Source organism: Egretta garzetta, unplaced genomic scaffold, assembly GCF_000687185.1.
Source record: "Egretta garzetta isolate BGI_Z169 unplaced genomic scaffold, ASM68718v1 scaffold264, whole genome shotgun sequence".
NCBI classification, from domain to species: Eukaryota; Metazoa; Chordata; class Aves; order Pelecaniformes; family Ardeidae; genus Egretta; species Egretta garzetta.
In genome coordinates, this window is record NW_009259685.1 from 2,594,718 (window position 1) to 2,619,448 (window position 24,731).

At 43.8% G+C, this 24,731-nt stretch overlaps 1 protein-coding gene across 1 annotated transcript in view; it reads left to right on the forward strand.

Moving 5' to 3' along the window:
* Positions 1-2,043, forward strand: part of COBL (cordon-bleu WH2 repeat protein) — a 204,337-nt gene extending 202,294 nt beyond the window's left edge. The window contains 2 exon segments of the mRNA XM_035894139.1: positions 1,808-1,892; positions 1,895-2,043. Coding sequence (XP_035750032.1) covers positions 1,808-1,892; positions 1,895-2,043 — 234 coding nt within the window.
* The last annotated feature ends 22,688 nt before the right edge of the window (positions 2,044-24,731 follow it).

Genomic DNA, 24,731 nt, shown 5'->3' on the forward strand with positions numbered 1-24,731 from the left:
GATTAATATATTTGTATTACCTGCCGTATGCATCCAGTCCCAGTTACCTGAAAACACACTAGGGCTTCTTCACGCATGCTGTTTATCTGTTAACATGTGCTCGTGCATGCAAGTTGTATGTAAGTAATTGATGTTGATGGAACATCAACTTTCACCACAGCAGGGTGATTCCTTCTGTCTGAAAGATTTACCTAATCATTAAAGCATCTCTTATTCCTAATAGCCAAACCTGCATTGTTCTAGCCTTAGTTTTTCACTCAGTTCACTAATCCAGCCAAGGATGTGTACTTGGCAAGGAGGCTCCCATTTCCCTCGTGCAATGACTCAGGCCATTAGCACACATCCAGATAGCTGGCATTAGATAGAAGGAATCTCTTGCCTGTGTTAGGCAATTACTTCGTCCCTCAAATATCTTACTCCCTTGCTGCAGGTAGGGTACAGCTTCCCCTGAGCCTGAGAGCAGGATGTGCTAGGCAGAAGCCATCTTTGCACATACTTAACTGCATTCTGCATTCATTTGGAATAAATGTAAATTTGTGTAAAAGAAGCTCTGATAATGAAGTGGTGGTGTATTATCACAGAGACTTTTTGGAATACTTTCCTCCAGCAGAGAAGCTTTTGCCATGATTTTAAAGGAAGTTGCCTAGAAACCGTACGCTTCTTTTTCACACCATGTCACCTGTGCTAGTTAAAGCACTGTGGTTGTATGTGTACAGGGCGAGATATAGATGTGCTATGATGAAAAGGCTATACCTTTCATGTTGTCTCAAATGTTCATGCTTTATTTCACGTGACATTATTCCCATATATTGTGTGTGTGTGTACAGTGAAGGAATAGAATATAGGAGCTCTCTAAATGTGGATTATTTGATGGGAGAGGAATCCTTTCATTTTTCACTGGAGAAGTTTTGTGCCTCAGTTTCTCTGAGAAAGGAATGCTAACACATCTGCTTGAAAATCTCCCATTTGGCACATGATACTGAATTTCCTAATAATCGCCAAATCATCGTAATTACTAACAATTTATCATGTTTATTACTAGTAATGTTGTTAATGGCAAAAATACTTGTTGAAACGGTTGACGGAAAAGCTGGCTTAGCCTAAAAGATTGCCTCCTCCCCCTGCATTTGTTTGAAGTAGGATGAGTTTCCAAGCTGGTAATTCGTGCAGAAATTTTAGCTTCAGAAATTCCACAGAAACACACTTGGAAGAGCAATCAAGTTGATTTTGTTTTCAGTGCTTTCATGTAGTTCTCTCTAGTCCTTTTTTGGTTTTTGTTTTTCTTTTTAGTATGGCTGGAAACTTAACCTTAGGTTTAACGGTGTTTTTTTCAATGAAGCCATGTCTGAGAGCTCAGATCTAGAAGAGCCTCCCTGTCATCTGAGATTATTTCTGTGCAGCCCAGACTGCAAAAAGTAACTAGATTCCTGGGTGGCTACTGCAGCCTTAGTATATCTGCCTGGTTCCAAAACCCTTGTGGTTGTTTCCAAATGAATACCAAGTCCAATTCTCGCTTACCTTACATGCCAAAAAGAGTTACAGGATGCTGGAGCTCACAGTAAGTAAAGACTGAGTTTCTGAGACAGAGTGAGTCAATGCCAACTCCTTGATGCTGGTAGTCAGCCCAGCTGAGTGATGTGAGTGAGTAGTAACAGATGTTCAACCCTATGAGCAAATAAAAGTTCTACGTGTTTTACATCATTCAAACAAAGTGAAATCAGGGTACTGAAAGTGCATCAAATGTCACATAATTACAGTTTAGTCATGCTTGATATTAATTACATCCTTTCAACTGCATTATGAGCAGATCTCCTCGTTGGCCTCCGAAGAGCTGCAGAGTTTTAGGAACGCAGAACTGTCCTTGCAGAAGGCAGAAGACCCTCGCTGTCAGCAGCAGCAGCTCCTAAATCCTCTGCCATGGCTACAGGTAACCCTGGGGAGGCAAGGCAAGCCCTAATGGAGGCCATTCGCTCTGGTGCTGGAGCAGCAAAGTTAAAAAAGGTAAATGTACTTTTATATTTTATTGTGGCTGAAACAACCTAGGCCTGCTGTGCTTTGAGAGCCACCTATAAACTGTTCTAGCCACACGTTTCTTTCTTCCATCAAAAGAAGGTGCACGCACTGTTTCCTCTAGCTGAATCAAAGATCAGGAGTGCATCTCAAACCTTTGAACAGCTATTAAAACATACGATTAGGACTAAAATATGCCTGTGCATATATGCAACCATATGAGTGGTCAATACATGTTTTTTTTAAGAGAACATCAAGAGCATTAATATAATTTCAGAAAGCATTTTCATGCCCTTTTCATTCTTGTGATTCTGAGATCATATTGGATGTCCTTTAGGCAGGGTGAACCTAAGAAAGATCAGATATGAGACCCTGAAGCTACTTCAGAGATAAGTATTTTCTCCTAATTTCACCTTGGTCGCACGTGCTGAGAGCTGTCAGTAAAACTGCGGGGTTGGTTTAATGTCTGTCTGAACTTTATTAATCAGAAGATGTGTGTTTCACTTCTGTGGTTAGCTATGGGTTAGTTGCGCCAGGGTGGTTTTTGGAGTAAGATCACTTATCTCTTTGATCAAAATTTGTTCTTCCTAACCTCGATTTACACTGCATTTCTTGGTAAAGAGAAGCAGATCAGTTGGCCTTAGTGGAGTCATCCCAATATTACACTGCAGTATCCAAGAATAGACTTTGATCCAAGGACTTCAGGGAATGTACAAAAGCAGATGTAGTTTTCCCAACACATGATTTAGCTGATGCCAACCATAAATGTGTAAATAGGCTTTAACCTTGCCTACTTGTCCCCTTTAATTCAAAAAATACGATCAAGTTTTAACATTAAAAAGTAGCCCAAAAAAGCTTTGTTTCTGATAGACCAGAAATTTCACAGAATCATACAAATGGCACAAACAAATCAGTGTTTCAGGGAACTTTACATCAGCATGCAAACAGAAATCTGGATATGCAGTTATTTTGCATGTGAAAAATTACATCTGTGTCCTGCATACTGTTAGGAGGAGTGGCTGAGGTCACTTGGTTTGTTCAGTTTGGAGAACAGAAGGCTGAGGGGTGACCTCATCACAGTCTAGACCTTCCTCAAGGGGGGCAACGGAGGGGGAGGTGCTGATCTCTTCTCTCTGGTGACCAGCGACAGGACACAAGGAAATGGAATGCGGCTGCGTCAAGGGAAGTTCAGACAGGACGTTAGGAACAGGCTCTTCACTGAGAGGGTCGTTGGTGGAACAGGCTCCCCAGGGAAGTGGTCACGGCACCAAGCCTGTCAGAGTTCAAGGAGCATCTGGACGATGCTCTTAGTCATATGGTTTAGTTTTAGATAGTCCTGTGAGGAGTGGGGAGTTGGACTCGGTGATCCTTATGGGTCCTTTCCAATTCGAGATATTCTATGATTCTAAGACTAAAAATTAGGAAGAAATAGTACTCCAGATCAGGCTTTTATTTCCCCACTTCACCGTTTTACAGAAAAAAGCAGATTTGGACATTCAAGAATACTTCATTCAGTTGTTTTCTAGATCTTTCCAAATTCTTTGTTCTTCCAAGTACATTACTCTTGCAGAAGTCTCTGAGGGGACCCATAGACTCATTAAAACAAGTCTTTATCATATCCTTGGGGATTTATCTCAAAACAGTTGGATAGCCAGTGGAGACCATGAAAGTAAGCTTGATATACTGATGTATTCTGCTAAATACTGTGCCTGTCTTCTTTCATTTTCCAGACAGAGTAATTTTTGGTAGTTTTGACAGTGAAATGACAGAAGAGTACATCTCTTATTGTATAGGTCTTAATAAAATAATAAATAAATAAAAGCAGTGTTTTGTCCAAGACAGAGTATGATTTTGTTATTATTGTGCTGTCCTTCATGATACTGGATATGCAAGTTAAGTCTTGTATATGCCAAAGACATCATGTCACTGACATCTGAGATTTCATGCCCTTGATCACTGATAAAAGTAAAAATGTTGCCAGATTTCCCAAAGAGTTTCTATGCAGTACATATTGATATCTCTCCTAACTTGCTGCATTAAATGAGAGCTGAATTCGGATCCTTCCCTGCAGTTGGACGACATGTGACAGCAAAAGCTGACTCAGTAGAGGAGAATACGTGATAGCTGCGTGTCAGGGTTTTCTTCCTTTACAGCTGAAGAACATGTCTCCGAGGAGCACTGAGCTTGGTAGACAGTGGCTAGCAGGTGGTTTTGTGTCAGGGCAGAAGGAAGCTTTTTTTTTGTTTTGCCTCCTCTGTCGAAGATCTATGATGCCATGATTTGGAGGTATGAGCACAGAGCCATTTTTGGCTTTGCTTTCTAGAAGATTTTGGTTGCAACTAGACAGCAGAGGAGGTAGTTCAGTTCTGTAATTGTGTCTGTTTCTCTTCCATTGTCTTCTTGAAGTTTGCTGGAACAAGGGCTTCTGATGGTGAAGTCATTTATTTAGTTAATATTGTGGGGAACTGGGAAGAATCTGCATTGCTGAGTTACGTGTGACTCAGTCTGTGCTTATTTATGAGGGGTTATTTGCAATGGAAGTAGATCAAACAGGGCTGTCAGGGGAACCAAACATAAAAAGCAACCAATTGCCTAGATAAGGAGCATCCCAACAAATGTTTGAGCTCTATTAATATCTGTGAAAAGGCAACTCCTCCACTCCACCCCTGATTACACAGCTGTTTGCTAAAGTCATGAACTTTAAGGTTAAAAGATCCACTATGCAGGAAGGGAGGAGAGAGATTGCTGCAGACTGACCCTGCCTTGCTGAGAGTCAGGGTCTGCACCACACAGGCTGTAACTGGGTCACCCAAAACAAACCAGAGCAAAAATAGGTACGCGAGGGAAATGCCAAGTATCGGTAAGACAGTATGCGCATCGGTCTCCTGGCTGTTCTTTAATCCATTTCTTGCAGTACTGTGCCTGCTTTGGCAAATAAATCATACTTTGTTTTGAAGAAACGGCTTCTGTTTTATTGCAGTCTGTTGCTGTCCACAGACTCCCAAAGGAAAATTCTTGTGGGTGCCAAGCCCAGTTGGGCCTGCTCAGTAAAATGGTTCATCCCCAGTGCAGTGCACTGCCGTTCAGAGACCTGCCAGAGAGTGGTTAGGCTGCAGATCCTACCCAAAGGGAATGGAGATACAGATGGGTTATTGGAAAGGGATGAACTTACCAAACCGGGGAAGACCTGACAATGTGCAGGAAGTAGTAATATTTTTCTTCAGTTTTCAAGTGGTCTGTCCAGGAACCTGGCAGGTGTTCAACATGTCCAAAGTATAACAGCAGGGCAGGGAGATGGCATCAAAGTAAGGCCACCAGGCAGGGTAGCTGACCTAGTGCCCTTGGTGGTTAATTGTCTTGAGAAATGAACGTGTCTCACTAGCGAGGAGCCTGCTTCCCAGCCATGCAGTCTGCCTCCTCTACAAAGGAGAATCAGTTGCTCTAGGAAATAAACACCTGATCTGAGACCAAATTTTGGCTAATTGTCATGAGCAAAACTCAGGTCACAGAGCTGTACCATTTGAGCTTACGGTGTTAAAAGTAAACTAGTGTTTTCCTTAAATTGCATCAAGCAACTTTTGTCACAACTTCACATATCTGAGGTCTTTATGTTTATTTTTTAAACTTTCTATCTCAGAAAATGCAAAATAACCTAGCTAGATTTCTGAAATTCCGCAGATCATTGCACGTGTATTTTTCTGCCTGTGTAATTTGCCTTGGGATTTACCATGATTATCTGCAGAAAAAAAACATAACTACACATGCAAATAACCCATTAGATGTCTAGCTGTAGGTATAGTTGCAGCACAAGCCCATGCAGGATTGAAAATCTTACCCAACAGAGAGAAGCTGTAAAAGTTGCCTTAGCTTATATGCCATTTACTCATTTTAGCTAGAGTTGACCCAGGGATTTGGTAGAAATACCGCAGGGGAATGTGCCTGTACAAGGTGGGGTAGGCAAGTTGTGTATCTGAAGAACAGGCTTTTGCTCATGGCAAGATGATTTCTTTAAACCGCTTTTCAATGGTACATGCAAGAGAGATTCTACGGATTTCACATGTTTTCTGGTAAAGATTGGGGTTTTATCTAAAGCAGCCTTTTCTCTTTACTTGCTGCGATTTTAAAAATTAATTTGGCTCTGTCACAGTATCCACAAGCATTCATGCCAGCGTTCGGCATTGGCATTTAGTCACATGAACTCTTGATACATGCAGTGTATCATTCAGTTGGCAATCAAAGGAGCCAGGTAAGGTAATTACTGCACCCATTACAATGAGTCCCTGGTATACACTAGGATAATTTGAAGTTGGTTGCCAACAAGTAATGCATCAATCTGAATTATGGCACATTGAGTGTCTTCTAGGAAGCATGGCCTAGCTCCATACCTTTATGTCAAGCAGTGGACTATTCTTCTCACATAATCAAAGATACAGAGTGGTGAATGAAGAAACACTGTTTCTTACCATCAGTGTCTGCAGATGCAATGACAGAGATTACAGGCTCAAAGCCACGGTCAATGCATTGGTATGCTAGAAGTGGGGCAGAAGGCCTCACTAAAAGGTTGGCTGCGCTTGATAAACAGGTAGTCAGATGACCCTATAAAGTGATTCTAGTTCCCATGCACGCTGAGCGACAGTCGTTTGCATGCTGTTACTCTATTGAAATTGAAAGATAAAATTTAATTTGAACTCTTCACCTTGCTAATAATTTGTACTGTGACCTATTTTTTTCCCCAAGAATAAAGCTTCTGCCATGGATACTAAGGCCAAAACGGAAGGTTTAGGCTTGGTCAAATACATTATTCCTGTTTAGCTTTCGTGGTCACCTTAACGTCTATCTCTCTGATAGAGTCAAAGCTCAGTAACTTTGATTTGGGAAGAGCACGCTAGCATACGTATTTAAAATTAAGCATATGCTTAGTTGACTTGAGGACTAGGAAGGAAGATAAGCATTTGTTTAAGTATTTTCCTGAATCAAAGCCTTTGGGAGTTTCCTTCATTCAATCAGGAAGCAAAGTACTCATCAATTGGTTTTTATGACCAGTGACAGCTAACGATACTGAACAGATTTTGACTGTCAGATATTGCGTACTTGCGGCCTGGGTTTCTGTTCATTCCACAGAATGAAGGAAGGTGACAGAAAAATACATCACTTGTGTTCCAGTAATCATGTAATTGCAACCGTAATACCTAAGGATGTATGAGGTGTGGGGTTTTTAGGGAAGGATAACCCCTTTCATTAGACCAGCTGATACAGCTAGAAAAAAGCAGATAAGCTTTAAGTAGTCTCAAGAAGCTGCTGAAGAGACTAAGCTTGAAAACAGCCCCATAGGAGAATGTTTGGTTAACAATGTCAACAGTTGGAGGTTTAAAAATATCTTGAATGATCATGTGCTTTTCTTTGTTATAGGTCCCTCTGCTCGTTTGAATCATGTATGGAGAACAGGTAATTGGAAAATCTAACCCCGTATGCACCCGTAATCATCATTCAAGGTCTGAAGTGGCAAAAAACATCAAGGAGTTTAGTTTATTCTCTTGTCTACAAGCCAAAATAAGTTGTAGTTAATTTTCTGTGTGTTCCTGCATAATGGTTCTAAGGGGAAAATATGTTGCTCTGCTGTAAAGCTTCTGTGCCAAGGAATTGTGTTTTGCCTCTGAATATTTAAGGTTGCCAATAAACTATTCTCGTTGGCAGGTTAATAAGAATATAAACACTGTGCAGTCCTGTGTTAATACTTGTGTTTATGGGCAAAATTAAAAGACTTTTCTAGCTATCTGAAACGTAATACTCATTTCAGGTTGTTAAAAATATGTAACTATTTCAAACTATTTACTTGCTTCGTATTTGATTTGGAAAAGGGCTGTAAGTGATTAGGGTGAAAACTAGAATAAAGATCTATAAAAAATAAAACAAGAAAAAAGTTATGGTACATTATGAAGGACCTAAATTATCATATGCTGGAGTCATTGGTTTGTAAAATTAGATGAACTCGGTATCTCTGGTGGAGCTCCGAGAAAGCAGGCAATCAATAATGAATGTGAGACAGTGTCTATTGAAAAGTTACTTATGGGATATGACATATAGAATGCTAATACGCAGGGATATACTGAACCCTAGTAACGTTCATGGCACTTCAAAAACATTGAAACACCTTAAAGGATCTCTATTTGCAAGAGACTGTGAAGGTTATAAATAAGATTCAGAGTGCTGCCTAGAGGTCCAAGATTTAGAATTCATTCCTGCACTGCAAAATGAAGTGAAGCTGGTTTATATCGGTAACCAGGGCTTTTGTCGTCTCCTGTTCAGGTCATGCGTAAGCTGGCCCTTTCTTTCCAATGCGTGTGGCTGTTGTATGTTGTCTCACGAGTATTTATAGCGGCACCTTTTTCAAATGTTAACTATTTTGGTAGTTGTTGTTGTACATATTTTGAAAATATTTTGTTAAATTGATTAACTTAAGAAGGACAAATGAAAATGCTTTTTCACCTTTCCTATATTGTAATGAAACTGAAAAAGAGGAAGTTTGTACATTTACATTTTTATAATCACAGACCAGAGTGGTGGCAGGTTCTTTTTTTTTTTGGAGCTGAAATTTAAAATGTGTAGCTATGTAATGTTGAAAGCGCGACAATATTTAGCCATCTGCATTTAATGTGACTATATATTATATATTGTAAAATATCAATGTCTGTTAGTGCCACAAATAAAAACAAAATCAAAACCTGATATGGCTTGAAAGACTTTTTTTGCCAAACTTTGTCCATTTACAGAAAGGAATTAGACCTAGAGATGGACTTAAGAAAACCCTCATGCTGTGTTGATATCTCAGGTCTAATAGAAAATGTCTCAAGCCAGGAAGGGGCTCACAACTAATCTGGGAGCACAGTAGAAATCATTAAAATCTAGATGTCAGGGTTATATGCATTTCAATAATAATGCAATACCAATAATGATCCGTTTCCTCATTAGGGAAGCTAATATATCCAGAATTAAGGTGCTCTGACACACCCCAATAAGATTACCTTTGTTGACTGGTTAGCCGCCTTTTGCCTTAAAAGTCTTCTCCGTACGCTTTAGGACAGAAATATTAACATGTTATAAATGCTGTCTATCGCAGGAAGGGATTTAGTCACCCATAAGCTTGGATGCTGTAGGCAGTCCCGGCAGCAGAGACTACAGCTTCCTTGGTTAGGTGCTGTAAGACAGAACTCAGGGCAGGTCTCCTTCTTCTTGTTCTTCGTGTTGCCTGAAGGCCTTGGGTCTGTAGCTCCTCCTTACTAACGCCTCTTTGGCGTAGTAAGTTGTATGGGTACATACCTTTCAGTGTATGGGATCCAGAACTGGATTTTGAGATCGCAAGATCCTCTGGGATTTGCAATGCAAAGGGTCTGGGTCTGGGTGCTGGCACTGCGTAGAACTAAAGTTTATAGAATCATAGAATCACTTTGGTTGGAAAAGACCTTTGAGATCATCGAGTCCAACCTTTAACATAACCCTGCCATCCCACCACTAAACCATGTCCCTAAGCACCTCATCTGTCCTTCTTTTAAATACCTCCAGGGATGAGGACTCGACCACCTCCCTGGGCAGCCCATTCCAGAGCCTGACAACCCTTTCGGTGAACAAGTTTTTCCTAATGTCTAGCCTAAACCTGCCCTGGTGCAGCTTCAAACCATTCCCCCTCGTCCTATCATCTGTTACCAGGGAGAAGAGGCCGACCCCCACCTCCCTACAGCCTCCTTTCAGGTAGTTGTAGAGGGCGATCAGGTCTCCCCTCAGCCTCCTCTTCTCCAGACTAAACAACCCCAGTTCCCTCAGCCGTTCCTCGTATGACTTGTGCTCCAGACCCCTCACCAGCTTGGTTGCTCTCCTCTGGACATGTTCTAATGGATAGACTTCTGAGTGTTGAATTCCTGTGGGTAAAAAACTAGTAAGATTAAGAACAGCTGCAAGATGAGATGTCACCTTCACCATGACAGCAAAAAAATTATGAAAAATCCTGCTGGCTCAGTCACAGCTCAAGCTAAAAACGGAGGGGGAGTTCAGCTGTCTGCAGTGGGAAGCCAGACTGGGTGTGCATTCCCTTCTCATGTTGGTGGGAGACGTGTATGTGCATATGTTGTCATCCAGGTGCTGCTGAATTCCTGGTAGCAGCTTAATTTAACCCTAAATGAATGGAACTTTTACTATAAACATATTTTCAATGAAGCCTAGTTATAGGTATGACCCTTCCATATAATAACTTTATATTAATGCTTTTAGCAGTCTTCGTTTGGGAAGTTAGCAATGCATCAGTGTTTTAGTGCATGTCAGACAAGCGCTTTTGGAGCTCTTCACCCCATCATCCTCTCTTCTGCCCTGCTTCAGGACTGGGGAACTGGGTTCCTGTTGGATGAAACGAATTCAGGAGATGTGCTCCAGCACAAATCAGCATTCAGTCCATGGAACCCGACTGGAGCTCGTCCTAAGTTAAAAGAAAAACCCTGAAAAGCGTCTGGTAAAGATGTCGTGTCCTCAACACCAAGTATTTTGATCTGTCTGTATTTGCGCTCATTGGTCCACGCTGTTTGCTAGCTCAGACTTGGCCTATGTCGAGAGGTATAGGTGCCACCTGGGTTCGTCCCTGGCATGTCCCTTCATGGCACCTGTGGCTGGACAGGCTGCAGCCTGGCTTCTTTTTTGAAGGACAGCGAGCTCCCCTTTTCCCCAGTGTGTCTCTCAGCCCAGACTTTCCCCACAGGCTCTTGCCTCAGTCCAGCCAGAGGAAGGAGTCTGATACATGCCGGATTCATCGGGTCCTTTATGTTGTCTTTTGGAGTAAGATGCTCAGATGAGGTGAAAAAAATGGTATCGCCAGGGAAATTGAATGGAGAATTTGGATGTGGTGTCTTCATTCCTTGTACAGGTATAGATCAACGTTCAGGGCTTAGGGAAATCTAGTCTCATGTCTCAAATAAAATTTGTAGGTCTCCCCTTTTCTACATGTTTTTATTAACTTTTTTTTTTCTTTCTGAACTCAGACTATTGCTCAACCATAAAGCCAGCATTAAGTTCCTCTGATTAGATATTTAATTTTAAATAATAGCGGCTGTCTTGCATGAGCTATTTGACTTATGGGACCTCATTATAGATTCTTTTTTCTTGTACAGACAGCCTGCTAATGCTGGTCCTGCAAAGTATTGGATCAAAAGATCTTTCGACATGCACATCAGCCTACAGAGTTTCGAACATGGCAGGATTCAACTTCCCCAGCTCATACAGGTGATTTGCAAAATTTATGCTACATTTACCACAGCCAAAAATAGGCACGTCATCAGCACGTAGGAAAAGGGAAGGGAACGAGAGATGCGTTTATGAAACAATGGAAAACGCCACCCCAAGATAGTTTGTGATGTTTTCCCTCTCCAGAAAAGAAAGAAGCAGTTCTGTTGTTCGGGGCTCCTCAGCATTAAGCGCGTGGTTTAATTTGCATGCAAAAATCTGCACAAATCTTGATTTGAGTCAGTTTGTCTGAATGAAATGCTCACAAATTGGTTCTTTGTTGGTGCAATATAAAAAATAGTTGTCTTCTACAACAGCTAATTAGCAACTTTTACAAATTTGTAGTCTTTATTTGTGTGTATTGTTTCTCTACTCATCTCTCACGAAACTCTGTTGAGTTACATGTGCATTATGTGTACCACCGCGCTTTGCCTCTGAGTCTTCTGTTAAGATTTATGAGACTGTTCCTACTCTTACTCCATTTGCTGCTGTTGAGCACACACAATAAAATATGCTGTGCTCCTGCTGTAGCTGTAGCTGCCGTAATGCTTGCATTTCCCCACTTGCAGAGGTGACCTTTGCAATGGCAGAGTTCCTTTATTAAAGACAAAAAGAAAAAAAAAAGATAAGTTTTTCAGTGATGTTCACCTGAATTTGGTACAACATGGTTTGAATCTGCTTTTCTTCTTTTTGCTGAGTAGGGTGTGGAGTTTGAGTCATTGACGATGTCTTTATTTGACTAGAGAAAGTTTCCCTGTAGTCGAATTCCCAGGGTTGTTCACCAAAGTACTCTAAGATGGATGAACCTTTCTAAGAGCAAAAAGGTACTTTTTTTTTGTTAATGTTACCAAATATTATTAAGTATTGGTAAAGGAATATAATCTGGTTAAGCACTAACAGCTTACATGATGCCGCACCACATATAAAAGTCACGCTCTCATGTGTTTGTCTACCAATTTGAGGATTTTTTTTAGTTCTGGTTTAAACATTTATCTGGTTTGTTGCTATATTAAAGACTCTAAAAAGATAAATTAGAACTGCTTAACAGGGATAGCGCATGTTTTTCACATTTAAGGAATTTAAGAACAAGCTCACTTCCATTGTCTGTTCCCTCCCATCACTCACTCCCCAGGTACAGGAGCGTGCGTGCACACGCACCGGCACACACAGGGTCTCCATCATTTCAGGACGTCGGGAGTAGTTAAAAATGCATCTTTACCACGGGATCCTTTGCCATTATTAATAGTCGCCTTTTTTTTGTCCTGTAAAATAGGAACTTTCAGAAAGGGACTAAGTTTTGACGCCATCACAACAGCTGTACCCAGCCACTGCTGGAAGCAATGTCAACCCCAGCTCCAGGTAATGTTGTCTTCAGCCAATTTCTTTTCCTCTTTTTCTTCTTTACTTTTTTGTCTATAGACTTGATAAAAACACGTACGTGCCATCTCTCTTTTTTGAGGTCTTTATTGTGCTCACAGCCCTAAAGGTTTCCCCTTGAACAAAGCACAGCGTTGTTGCAGTTGAACATCAGACGACAAGAGGCCATTATTCATCCACAAACACCACTGTTCAGTTTGCAATTCAGGAGCTGAAAAAGGAAACGCTATTGAAAGCACAAGGCTGTGGAACATCATTGTCTTCTACATCGTAACCTGTGTTTACTGCAATGGGAACAAAGCGAACACAGTGTGGATGGGCATGGGTTTCCTTTGTCTGGTGTCATGCACCCAACAGAGGAGTTTCTGTCAGAAGCGCTGGGGTCTGTCCCTTGTAGCGCTTGGCACGGGGAAGCGGGTCACAACTTGAGGGTTCTGGTTTGGGTGGTACCACTGAGCGGTTGTGTCACTTTTTTTTTTTTTTTTCCTTGCAATAAACCCAAATGCAGTTTGATTCAGCCAGTACTCGAGATGGCAAACCGAGTGCTTCCGCTATGGCCATGAGCGAAGGTTCTTGGGGTGAATGGCGGCTGAGGTGGAGAGCGATCCCGTGAATCAGCCTCTGCGCAACTACAGTACCTGGATCCCGGGAGCCGGTAGCCCGTGCAGTTTCATCTCCTTAAACCAGAGGTGATGGTAAAGGGAGAGGGAAATGGATGCGCCTGCCCTCTATCAAAACCTAGGAGTGAGGCACAGGTAACCCAAAGAGCTGCAGCCCTCCCTTCCACAGCAACACCTAACGGCACGAACGGCGTGCAGGAGGTGCCTCGGTAAGCAGCAGGTCCACCAAAACTACCCATACATCTGGATTTTGGCAGTCACCAAAGAGATCCTGAGACTGCAAGTATCCCTGCTGATACAGCTACATGGTCGGTTAACGTGCTCAAGACCAGACTCGACTGCCCCCACCGTAGACCCTTTGCTGATAAAAAGCCAGCCCTCAGCCCCTCAGCCAGCCGCAGTGGTGGATGTACCCGGCGCGTTCCCTAACCAGCCGGTGGCCAGTACAGAGCAGTGGTTTGGCTGCTGGCGCAGCGCGCGTCCCCTCGTTCGTTAGCCTCACTGCTGATGTTCCAGACTTCCCAGCTTATGGCAGGAACTGTCAAAGGCAATTTGCAGATAGCCGGTGCTGCAGAAGTGCTAAGAGTTATATTTTTATGTGTTGATGAATAATTTAGCAACAATTCTGTGTTATGTTATGTAAAATTACTGCCTTACTGCTGCTGGGGCCAGTGTTCGTACAAAGTGTTCTAAGCCCAGTTATGCAAGTTAAAGCTTGCTAGTTTTATCCTATGCATCTGTCATTAGACAGAATTTTTCCAGGTTCAAACTGGGAACCAGAGCAGGTCTTTCATTCCAGGAGAGGGCTGTTCCCCTTCCTCATTCTCATTTATAGTCCTGATCAGCCTGCCTATTTTCCAAATAGCCGCTTTTGCACTAGGTTGCGTGTATCAATTAGTGCCGGTTTCCTCCACAGAGAAGGATGCTGTGTCATGCTTTTCTGTGCAAACGCCATGGAAATCACCCATCCTCGACCCTTGCTTTACATTAAGAAGCGAGCCAAGACACTGTTTGCACGCCGAGCGGCCGCAGGATGCATCCCCCTACCCCGTGGCTGAAGCCTGAGCGCTTACGTGGGCAGGGAGCGCAGAGTACGGACAGATTTGGATATATCTTGGTTTGGTTTCAGGTTGGAAATTGTTCCTTTGAGATTCTACCTCTTCTGTGCTCAGAGGGGGATTAAAAGATTAGGGAGTGAAAACAAAGAGCAACATTATTGCCACCCAAAAGCACGCTTGTAAGGATAAAGTGAGATTGAAAAGCTGCAGTAATTCAACACCAGGACACGTCCAGAAATGGAGAAACTCCCGGGTTTCCTTAGGACTCTGCATCTCAGCCTCGGCTTCTGCCGTACGCTACAAGTGTTGCCAAGAGATGCTTAGTTGAAAATGCAAATATGTTCAGGGCTGAAGGATCAAAGAGCAATTAAATTAAAAACTGCTGACAGGTCAATCTTAACAGTCATTTCCATGCTGAAATAAGTCAATAAATCTTAGCTTGCAATAAATCTTACCACATAAAGGTGGGCTTGCATAACAGAAAAATGTAGTAAAATACAGCAATATATTTTATGCAAATGCTTTTCAAAAGTAATGAGTAGCATGTTTTATTCATCTTGTCCTGGCATCAAAGTGGTCAAGAAGGCATTGGACTTCTGGAATGGGTTAATCCTTTGCAGAAGCAGTATGCTGACCAGGCAGAACATCTTCTATTTATATTACTATTTACTTATATTTGTAAATACAAGCCTTAATTGAGCTCCCGAGCCCTGCTGTGTTCGGTACTGTGCAAACACAACGTGAGTGACCGTCCCTGCCCCAAAGACCTTTACAAACCAGAAAAGTCAGACGGGGAAGAGGATGGGAGCAAAGCAGTCAGGCGACTCGCCTGAGGTCACCCAAGGTGTTAGCGGCAGAGGCAAAACTGGGGCCCAGGACTCCTGTGTCATATTTTGGCCCTGTTCTCCAAGTCATGCAGCTTCCTGGCCTATATACTAAATACAGTAAGCATGGATGAAGCAAGAAACAAACTTAACCTCTCATGGTATAGTTCAAGCGTTGGAGAGCCAGGGAAAGCAGCTGTTGGGCTGGCTTTCATACCAGACACTTTAATGTAGCCTTGTGGTTTTTATTTATTCTCCCAAATGCATAAAGTATGAAATATTAGATAATATTCCTAGGTACTTGCATCTATCACTAGACACACCTCCAACAAACACGTAATACAAGAGGGAGGTGGGATACAGCTGCTAAATTTAAAACGAGCTTTTCTGCACGGTAGCAGTTCCCCCATGGCTAGCTAGCTTCTATCTCCGTTACAGCTTCCAGCCCACCTGTAGCTGTGCTCCCTGTTATCCCCAAGGGAAGACCTGAGGGGAAAAAAGCCCCCGATATTGCCGCTTCGGCAGCGCCCGAGTGCTTTAACAAGGCTCTTTTTCTATTAGCCCCTGTATAAACACAGGACGGCAGCCCAGGCAGGCAGCTCCGGGTGGAGGGAGCACGGATCGTTTCCAATCATTTGCACGTTCTAAATCATTGGGCACGATCTGCGAAAAAGTAGGAGGCGATGGAGACTGTTTCAGGCTAATAAAATGCCCGATAAGTGACCCAGCACAGGAGAAGTCCTGTTCTCAAGGAAAAGCCTTGCATCAGCACCGGCTCACAGCTCGCTCTTCTTTTCACAGTGGAAAGACTGGGGATTTTAATCCCAATTCTAAAACAAGTCAAAACTTGGTGAGCGCAGTAATTGCACAAGCAAGTGTTGCATTGAATCAGAAGAGCTGTTCTTAGGTTTGTGTGGTCTCCGGCAAGATGCAGTACCTCACTTCCAGAGTGTTTTTCCTGGCGCTAACAGACTGCACAGAGCCCAGCCCAGGGTAATAACGTGCTGCATGTTCCCAAAACTGGGAACAAAAGGTGAGGATTTCTTGTTTTCCTCGGGATGCTGATCTCATGTTACATTACCGAGGGTGCAACGTGAATGAGATTTCAAAACTTAATTTCAAGTAGGTCACTTCACCTGCCTTTTCCTTTAACCAGAAGAAAGTTTTCCACTGTTGTCAAAAATGGGAAATATGCACGTTTGCCTCGTGTGCCCAGGACAGTAAATTGTCACCAACCATCAAAGGTGGGATTAGGAAAAAAATAGGTTGATTCTCAAGGGAGGTTTCTCCCAAGAGCAGGTAATGTTATTCTCCGGAGCAGCAAACCAGTCCAGCACTGGAGTCTGCCAGTGAAATATCAAATGGAAGGCATAAACCTGGCTTTATAAGAAATACATCCCAGCTCTGCCTGACCTGTGCCTAGGAGCAGATTTTATTTTTAAGTGTGTGAGGCAGAATTATCGGAGATGAAGAATCATGAGTCAGACCCGCAAAATCATGAGACTGGTCTCCAGCATGATGAGGGCTGCATTTTTTCTGTTTTTAAGGGAACAGCTTCTGCCGTGTGGTTTGGTCTGCCTGATTTCTGAAGCTCCTTTGTCTGTCTGTGGGGTGTGGGTACGACTGTCAGCATCGCCCTCTCCCGCCTTGGCCCCCCAGCTGCTCTCCAGGGCCAGGCAGGGAAACCCAAACCAGCCCCAAAGGCAACGGGGCCAGGAGAGGGGACGCTGGGTCAGCTCAGTGCCCGGCCAGCCCTAGCGAGCACGGCTCCTCGCTCAGCCCCCATCCGCCCTAGTACCTCCACCCGGGGTGTTAATTGCTGCTTAAAAGGGAGAAGAAGTAGAATAAGGCGGATTAAAGCACAATATTCCCTGCGAGCACTGTCATCACGCCGGGAAGCCTCCCTGCCTGTCGGACTACTGAATATTTGACCCACATTTGCCAGTGAGCGCTGAGTGGTAGTCCAAGCCAGTGGTCAAAAAAAAAAAAAAAATATCCAGCCAGATTACTTATTAAGATGTTTTTTATAGTATCGAGGGGGAAAAAAGGAGCCTGTCTTTAAAGTTTTTTCTCGGGCCTCGTCCACTCATAGGTTTTGTACTGGTACAACTATTTCCATTAGAGGTGTGATATTTTTTTACTGAAATAGATAAACCAACATAACCATTAGTTGGGGGGACACTGTTGTACTGGCACAAAGATGCTTTATACCAGTATAGCTTATTCGCCTTCTTGTATGGAAATAGAATTTTCAGCATAAATAAGCAGCTTTATACTGGCATAGCTGTTTCTACCCTAGGGAAATTATACCATTTTTACTATACCGGTGTAGTTACAATTTTGTGTGCGGCCAACCCTTCACAGTGGTACACCTTCTGTGTAGAAAAGCCCTTGTGGTAACCAGTGCCTCGCTGTGCCAAAAAGCTGCAGAAAGTCAATGAGATTATTCAGGTATTAGTGATTCTACTGGATCTGGGTATCAAAATCTGGAGGAGGAGGAGGAAGAGGAGGAGGAGAAGGAGGAGGAGGAGGAGGGATGCTTTCATTTACTTTTGTTGGCTGGTAAAATAATCCATGTATCCGGCGTTGACCGCCAATGGGCTTGCTGGTATCTAGAGGCAGCGGACAGACAACGTGAGAGTCAATTTTTGTAACACGTTACAGTGAGGAAGAGTCGCTCTTACAATGTCAGCCTAAATTCGTTTTACAGAAGAAGAATAAAGCTTTGGTTAGCAGAAGGGTGCCACTGAGTGTCTCTCTGCTTTGGAAACGAGCATCCTTCCCTTGCTCGCACCTGGCTATCTCCAATTCGCCTCAGCACCGGGTAGAAGCAGAAAGCCATTTTCCTCCGAGAGAACAGCCTGTGCAGTTGTCACCACTCACAGGCGGTATATGCTAGGCAAAAAAAAAAAAGAGAGAAATGCAACTTTTAAGGGTAGTCAGCAGTTATGCGCAGCTTTTCACCTTAAAATGCCTTGCAAACTCCAGTTATATTTAAACTCATGTCACTAGAGTACGTATGTGCGAGTCTGTCTGCGTGGGTGCTCTGTCCTTTTTTATATGCTCTACATAAACACACAGGGAAGATAGACAGACAACACTCAGTAGGTCAGCACATGTAACAGGAAAATGAGTGAACTGTGCATAGCGGTGGTTGGGAAACAGTCGAGCTCCTGCTGGCAGGACTCCGGTGGGAGGGGAGGGAAGGGAAGGGCCTTGTCTCACGGCCTCCAGTTGCACTAAAAAATGGAGTCAGCCTCTCCATTTATGTGCTAAGAAAGGTAACTTGAAGAATGGGGCGGGAATGATTTTTTAAATACCGGCTGACAGTGTGATTACTTCTGGTATTATGGGTAGAGTACTCAAGTTGGTGACCCAAGTCCTACCCCGCTATATACAAATGCACCGTTTCCCTCTCTTTACCTTTAATAATTTAGAGGTCATTTTGGCAGTGTGAAAAAGAGATTAATTCACCTGCTGTCCTGGTGGCCATTATGAGAAAATCACAAAGTCAGAGCAGAAGCTGGATTTTTATGACCGAGGTCTTCTGCAGACATGAGTCTATTATTCAGCTGCAAAGCTCTGCAGCCCTTGAAGCCAAGTTGCAGGGGAGAAGGTCACTGCTCTGCCAGTAACCATGTTGCCATTACACGAAGTTTTAATCAGCAAATACTGGGCAAATATAGCTCTGGTACTGTACTGTTAAATATAATGGAATTTGCCCCCCAGATGACTATAGGTCCTCGTTGTTAAATCAGCTCTGCCTATTTACCTTTCAGCTTAAACATATGAAATGTGCCGTAATCCATCTTCTCCCACATCAGAGGCTTGAAGAAACTGCTTTCCTGTAGCATTGCATATAAAGAGGTAACGTTTCTTCATTTCCCTCGCATATCAAAATTCAAGGCAATCAGTCATTCATTCTACATCATAAATAATACATGTACCCAACCAAACACAAAAGGCCGTACTTCTGTCTGCTTTCCCTCCACACTTTAATAAGATCATCTGAATTTCAAGATGAAATGTGCAGTCTCATATTTAAATCATTAGGTCCCAGTGTGGTATTTCATCTTGCTTTTGCAAGGTCGGGGTGGCCAACGTGGTCAAAGAAAGGGAGAGAGATAAAGACTTTATCAGCAGAACAAATGTAACTGATTGGTATTGAAGAGGAAAGAGGTTACCCATAGAGGGTAAAGACTTGCTGGGGATTTGCGAGGGAGCTGTAAATCGGTGGTTTCAGACCACGGTGAGGTGCACCTCCCCTGTGTTACAGCGTCCCACAGCAATGAGCCTTCAGCTCCTCTTGTCGGCCCTTTCCTGGCTTTCAATGCATTTCGCTGAAAGGGTAGCAGTCCAACTTCCAAAATGCATGTGGCAATTTTTGGGAAACTGGAACAGTCACCCAAAGGAAACAAAATTTCACAATCTCGGTATGTGGCCAGGAGCTAAAACCTCCTGGTGTCTGAGCAGTTTCTGGCCGTGTTTCCCTCTTTGGAATGGAGGATGGTCCTGAGACCCAGCAAGCCTGGCTTACGTTTTTGCCTCATCACAGACTTCCTTCTGCGACCCTGGGCAAACCGCTTCATTCTTGCATATCCCGGTTTCCAGTCCTTTGTTTGCACAGGATATCCCCTCTGCCGGCCTCCCCTGTCCCATCTGTTCCAAAAGAACCCTGGCAGAGAACGAGGAGGCATCTGAACTGCTGTAAGGCACCAGGGAGGTCCAAGTCTCGGGCAGCAGTTGTGATCCTCCTAAAATATTGCTATTGTAATAAGAAAGCGATTAATTTAACCCATCCAAGTTCCCTGGATGGGAACTTGCAGATGTTTATGGTGGGTTGCAGACTCATAAAGGTGTTGTTGGTAATGTTTGTGAGGCACTTTGTTGATTAAAGGTAGCGAAGTTGGCTTTTCTGCCAGAAGAGCTCAGCAAGTGCTCATATAAATGCATTGGGCACAGGAGTATCTAAGTAAATGCTGCAACTCTTATTAGCTGCAGCCCAAGCAGGAGCAGGACCTCAATCACAATCCAAAAAAGACTGAGACAAAAATTTGGCAGGCAAAGTACAATATATTCTCCTTTATATAACCATTTAGCTAAAAAAAAGAGGGTCACCTATAAATCCAGATAGGCCCAAACAACTGAACTCTAAAGCTAGCTTACAGAAAAGGTTTCTCAAGCCCACATGGTCTTGTATGAGATTAAAAATGGATTAAAATGTTACCTTGGACCACAATAACCTGGGCAATACCGGGACCACTCTCAGCAGTGACAGCTTAGGCACAGAATAGCTGCAGAAGTGCATGATTAAAGCATGTCCAACAGGTAACACTAGCAGAATCATCATGCCTTTCCCCCTAGTTATGCCCATGGTAAATTTTGCCCAGCTAGTTAAGTCTTCTATGTTGCCCAGAGCTGCTCTGCCTCTTCTCTGATGCCCTTTAAAGGACTTTTCAGGAAGAAGAGAGGAGACCACAAACAGAGGACCTTTAAGGGGAGCTCACTAGGCTGTGGTGGAGGACCACCAACTGCAAGCGCAAGACAACTTTAACCCAAGTAAGCTCATTCAGTAATAGCCCAGTGTGGGCTAGTTGTGGTCTTTTGAGCAGGTTGCCTCTCCCTTCCACCATGTCAAGCTACTCTAGGCACCCGCTGGTGCAGCGCTGAGCTCTGGCACAATGTGTTTCGCTCCCTCCATCTCGCAGGCAGCCCCCTTTTCAGGTGCGATGCTGGAGGCGAGAGCAGCTGGGATGGAGCTCATGGCACCACTGCTTGGGGAAGAGGTCAGAGATTTTCAGAATTTCATGTCTCCTCACAGCCAGCACAGCCAGACCACGGTGGTCAACAGACCGCTGACCACAGAGCAGTCACTGGCCCACGCTGCAGATTATTCATGAGAGGAATGGGGTTGTTTCCCCCTCCAATTATCTTTTTATTGCTGAAAGCAAAAAAGAAACAAAAATCCTTTAATAATATGGTTTTTTGAGTCCATGGGTTCAAGATAAACTAGCAGGCTTAAGAAAAAACATGTCCATAGAGGTCGAAGTGAAGAATTATGACTATTCAAAACACCATGTATTCTTTCCTACTGCTTTTTCTCTCTTCTCTAAGCTGCTGAAAGAAGATAGGCTGACAGACATGTTCCTGAACAATGTTTTGTACATGACGTATCTAGAAATTGAAAAAAAATACGTAGAATGAGTTATATTGACTGCTTTATATCTAAATTAATCACAACCCAGATGGAATGGGGAAGATGTTATACACTCATGCACGCACACACGCAGGAGTCATACCTCCTGAGGAGGTTAAAAAGGAAACCTGTAAAGTGATGGATGAAAAAATAAGACTCCTCTCTACATTTATTTGAATATGCATCCTCTGCAGTGCTTATCTGAACCCTGAGCTCTTAGAGGCACTGATAAGCAAGACAGACCTATTAAAGCCTCATTTGAAAATCTCCAGAACGTGCACCCAGCCCCCTGTCAGCTGAAACCCTGCTGTTCCCAGAGCCCCCAGGCTCATGCAGAAGCATTAGCCACATCTAAGAAAGCGTGGTGTGTTGCCTCCCTGTGCCTCACCCCTTCCAGGCTCTGGTGACGGTGCACAGCTCCCCCCTCTCCTCTGTGAATACTGCGCAAGCATCAATAAATATTTTCTTTCCTTCAGATCTCGACTCCCAACCCAACTTCATCCCTGGGTCTTGCGACACACATTTTAAGCTGAAGACTGAGGTTTTCCTTAGAAACTCCCTCCCCAGCTTCCCCTGCACTTCCTGGCAAGCAACCAGGTCAGCTGCCAGGATGACCCTGGCTCCTCCTGGAAAACAACCGAATGAGCCTGACTTTCTTCCTCCCAGAGGCAGCAGGTCTTTCCAGCTGCCTGGATGGCTCAGGCTTCCTAAAGGGATTTTTCTGACGCTCAAGCAAATCTTATGGAGGGAAGGAGGGGTCACAGACAGAGGGCAGGCAGCTGCCTTTCAAAAGCAGCCCCATGCAGCATGCCTCCTGGAGTGTGGTGGGACCTTTTAGGGTGGCCTCAGAACTGCTCTTACTGTCCCTCAGCGAGTGGATTCACTGATGATGGCCTTAAGCCCTTTTTACCCACGCACTCCTAGAGCCAGCTGGGATCTGGGCCCATTTCTAGAGTAGTTATGGTCCTAAGGGGTCATTTGACAGAAGACAGTCAAAGGGACACAGCAAGGACCTGCTCATACTTAGGCTCGTCTAAGCATACTCCCAGTAGCTGGGGGTTAGTGAAGGAATGGCCACAAGTTCTCTCCATGACGTGGACCTCCCTTCTCCTACCCTACCATAGGCTGATTGCCCCACCATGACTGGTTTGCCTCTCAGAGCAGCTCCCTTGAGAGTGTAAATCTTGCTCTTAAATCCTAGACAAAAGTTTGTCAGTGACAGAGCTCGCATTTTGCTCCAGCAATGGATGGTTTATCATCTGTCATTCCCTTTTGCCGGGGCTTGTCTATGTGTTTGCCGTTAGCTTGGGAGCTCCCTAACACAAAATTTCCCATGGGGATATAGAACCAGAAAGGGTCTCTGCTGCTGCATGCCACTCCTGCTGTGATCCCATTCACAGATCATCACTTTTCCAGCCCTAAGGTTTGGAGCCTTAATAGCAGCTGAAAGGCTGTTTCAGTCCTTCCTTCCCTTGTTTAAGCCTAGTCAACGTGGGTTCATCGGCAGTTTATCTCTCTTCGACCCTTTGGAAGCATTGGAGAAATGCTGCAGAACTTGCGAGTTGGAAAAAGGGCTAGACATTGGCTTCCATTGACTTCATCTTTGACTGCAGTGAGCTCCCAGGTGCGGCCCTGCCTCTCCTCTGCAAGTACCAACCTCATCCCCACGGCCGGCAGCTGCTGCAGCAGGGCTGCAGAGGTGTCTCCTCCCTTACGCCGAGCCCTCAGCTCGCTTGCAGCCGCGCTTGCAGCCATGTAGCGGGAGAGCGTATTTGCGCAGCAGAATAGCTGGCAGCTATTGCGGTAGAAATGGGCTCTGTAGACTGCTCAGCCTTACAGGTAAGTGCCTGCCTGCCAACAAGCTGCTGTTCGGGAGCAATTTTTAGGCTCATCTTGCATTACAGTAGTCCAGGCTTAAGAGCTTTGACGTCTCTGTGATAGAAACTTCTGCTCAAGACAGGTTTTTTTCCCTCTGTTACTATTCGAAAAGTGCGTGAAGAAGTCCTAAAAGGTTTGCTTAATTTTTCTGACCTGTAAGGTAGTTTTACAATAGCCTTCTTCATGCCTGCTGAGAGGACTAATGAAGTGGATTGGGAGCTTTCTCCACTGTTTGCTGAAGAGGGAAGGTCATACATTTTTTAAGGGAGCTTCTCTCTCAACCTCTGGGAGTTCCATGTGTATAAACAAAGAGCTGGGCACATTTGGGTTCACCTGCGTGATCAGTTTGCTGGGGGTAGTGGTACAGGGCACAGGTGGCTGGCTTTCCCCAAGTCCTCAGTGCTCACGTCGAGTAAGCCAGAAAGAAGCATGCTTGAAAGTCTGAGCTGGGGGAAAAAAAAAAAAAAAGAAAAAGAGAGAACCTGAATTTCTGAGCTAAAGTTTAAAGAAAATACATAAACAGCTTTCCAAACTTTTATGAGATGAGAGAAGCGGTCAGGCAGGTAGACTGGATTTTTTGTTATGGTTCTCTTCCAGGCCTCAAAAGAGCTGAATAAAAGGCACAATCTCATATCTTTCTTTCTTCTCTAAGTGTACCGAATATAATAAGTGGTCTTATCTGATTAAAGAAGAAAAATCCTGACAGAAGGGGAAAAGATGTATGATTTTCTGAGGGAATGTTCCCTGCTGGTTTTTGTAGCCCCAGTACCAGGCTGTAAGCCTTTGGACACGATAAACTCTGTGACCTCCTCAGGGGAATTAAAGGTGGTTTGATTTTCTTTTCTTTTCTGGTTTTTTTCCTTACTGCGCCAAGTGATATGAAGCTTGGCTGGAGACATTAAAGGACGTTAAATTACTTGGTTTCCAGAGCTCACTTGCCGCCTTAGAATCATAGAAGGAATTAGAAGGACTGCTTTTCCTTTTTTCCAGTTTGATAATTTGTTGCTGCTGGCTGGAGAAAGGTCAAGCTCGCTCACATCATACAGCATTTCTCTTAGATTTCTGGGTATTTTGTTAGATGCGAAAAGGCTTGGTGCTGTCACCCTCCATGCTGTACAGGTTCGGTCTTGCACTGAATATTGGAGAAACTTCTCGTAGTTGCATTAATAGGATTGAAGTCCATTTGTAGAGGAAAATTGCTCTGCAGTGTTTGCAGAGGTGATTGCTGTATCAAATAGAGATGACATCTTAATTGTTGGGTGCGGATAAATCCTCTTCTTCTAGAGGAACGGCAGCCCCTGGTGAGTCAGCATTCACAGCCTTCCTGTCCCGGCCTGAATGCCACAGCCTGAACTCCTCTCTCTAATACACTTCATCGATTATACATATGATACTGGCTAAGCTAAAGCACGAGCTCTTTCTAGGTGGAGGGAGCAGCGTGATAGCGAGGGTCCTGTCCTTCTAACACTGAGCAAGGAATTGTATCGGGAGAAGGAGAGCTGCCAAA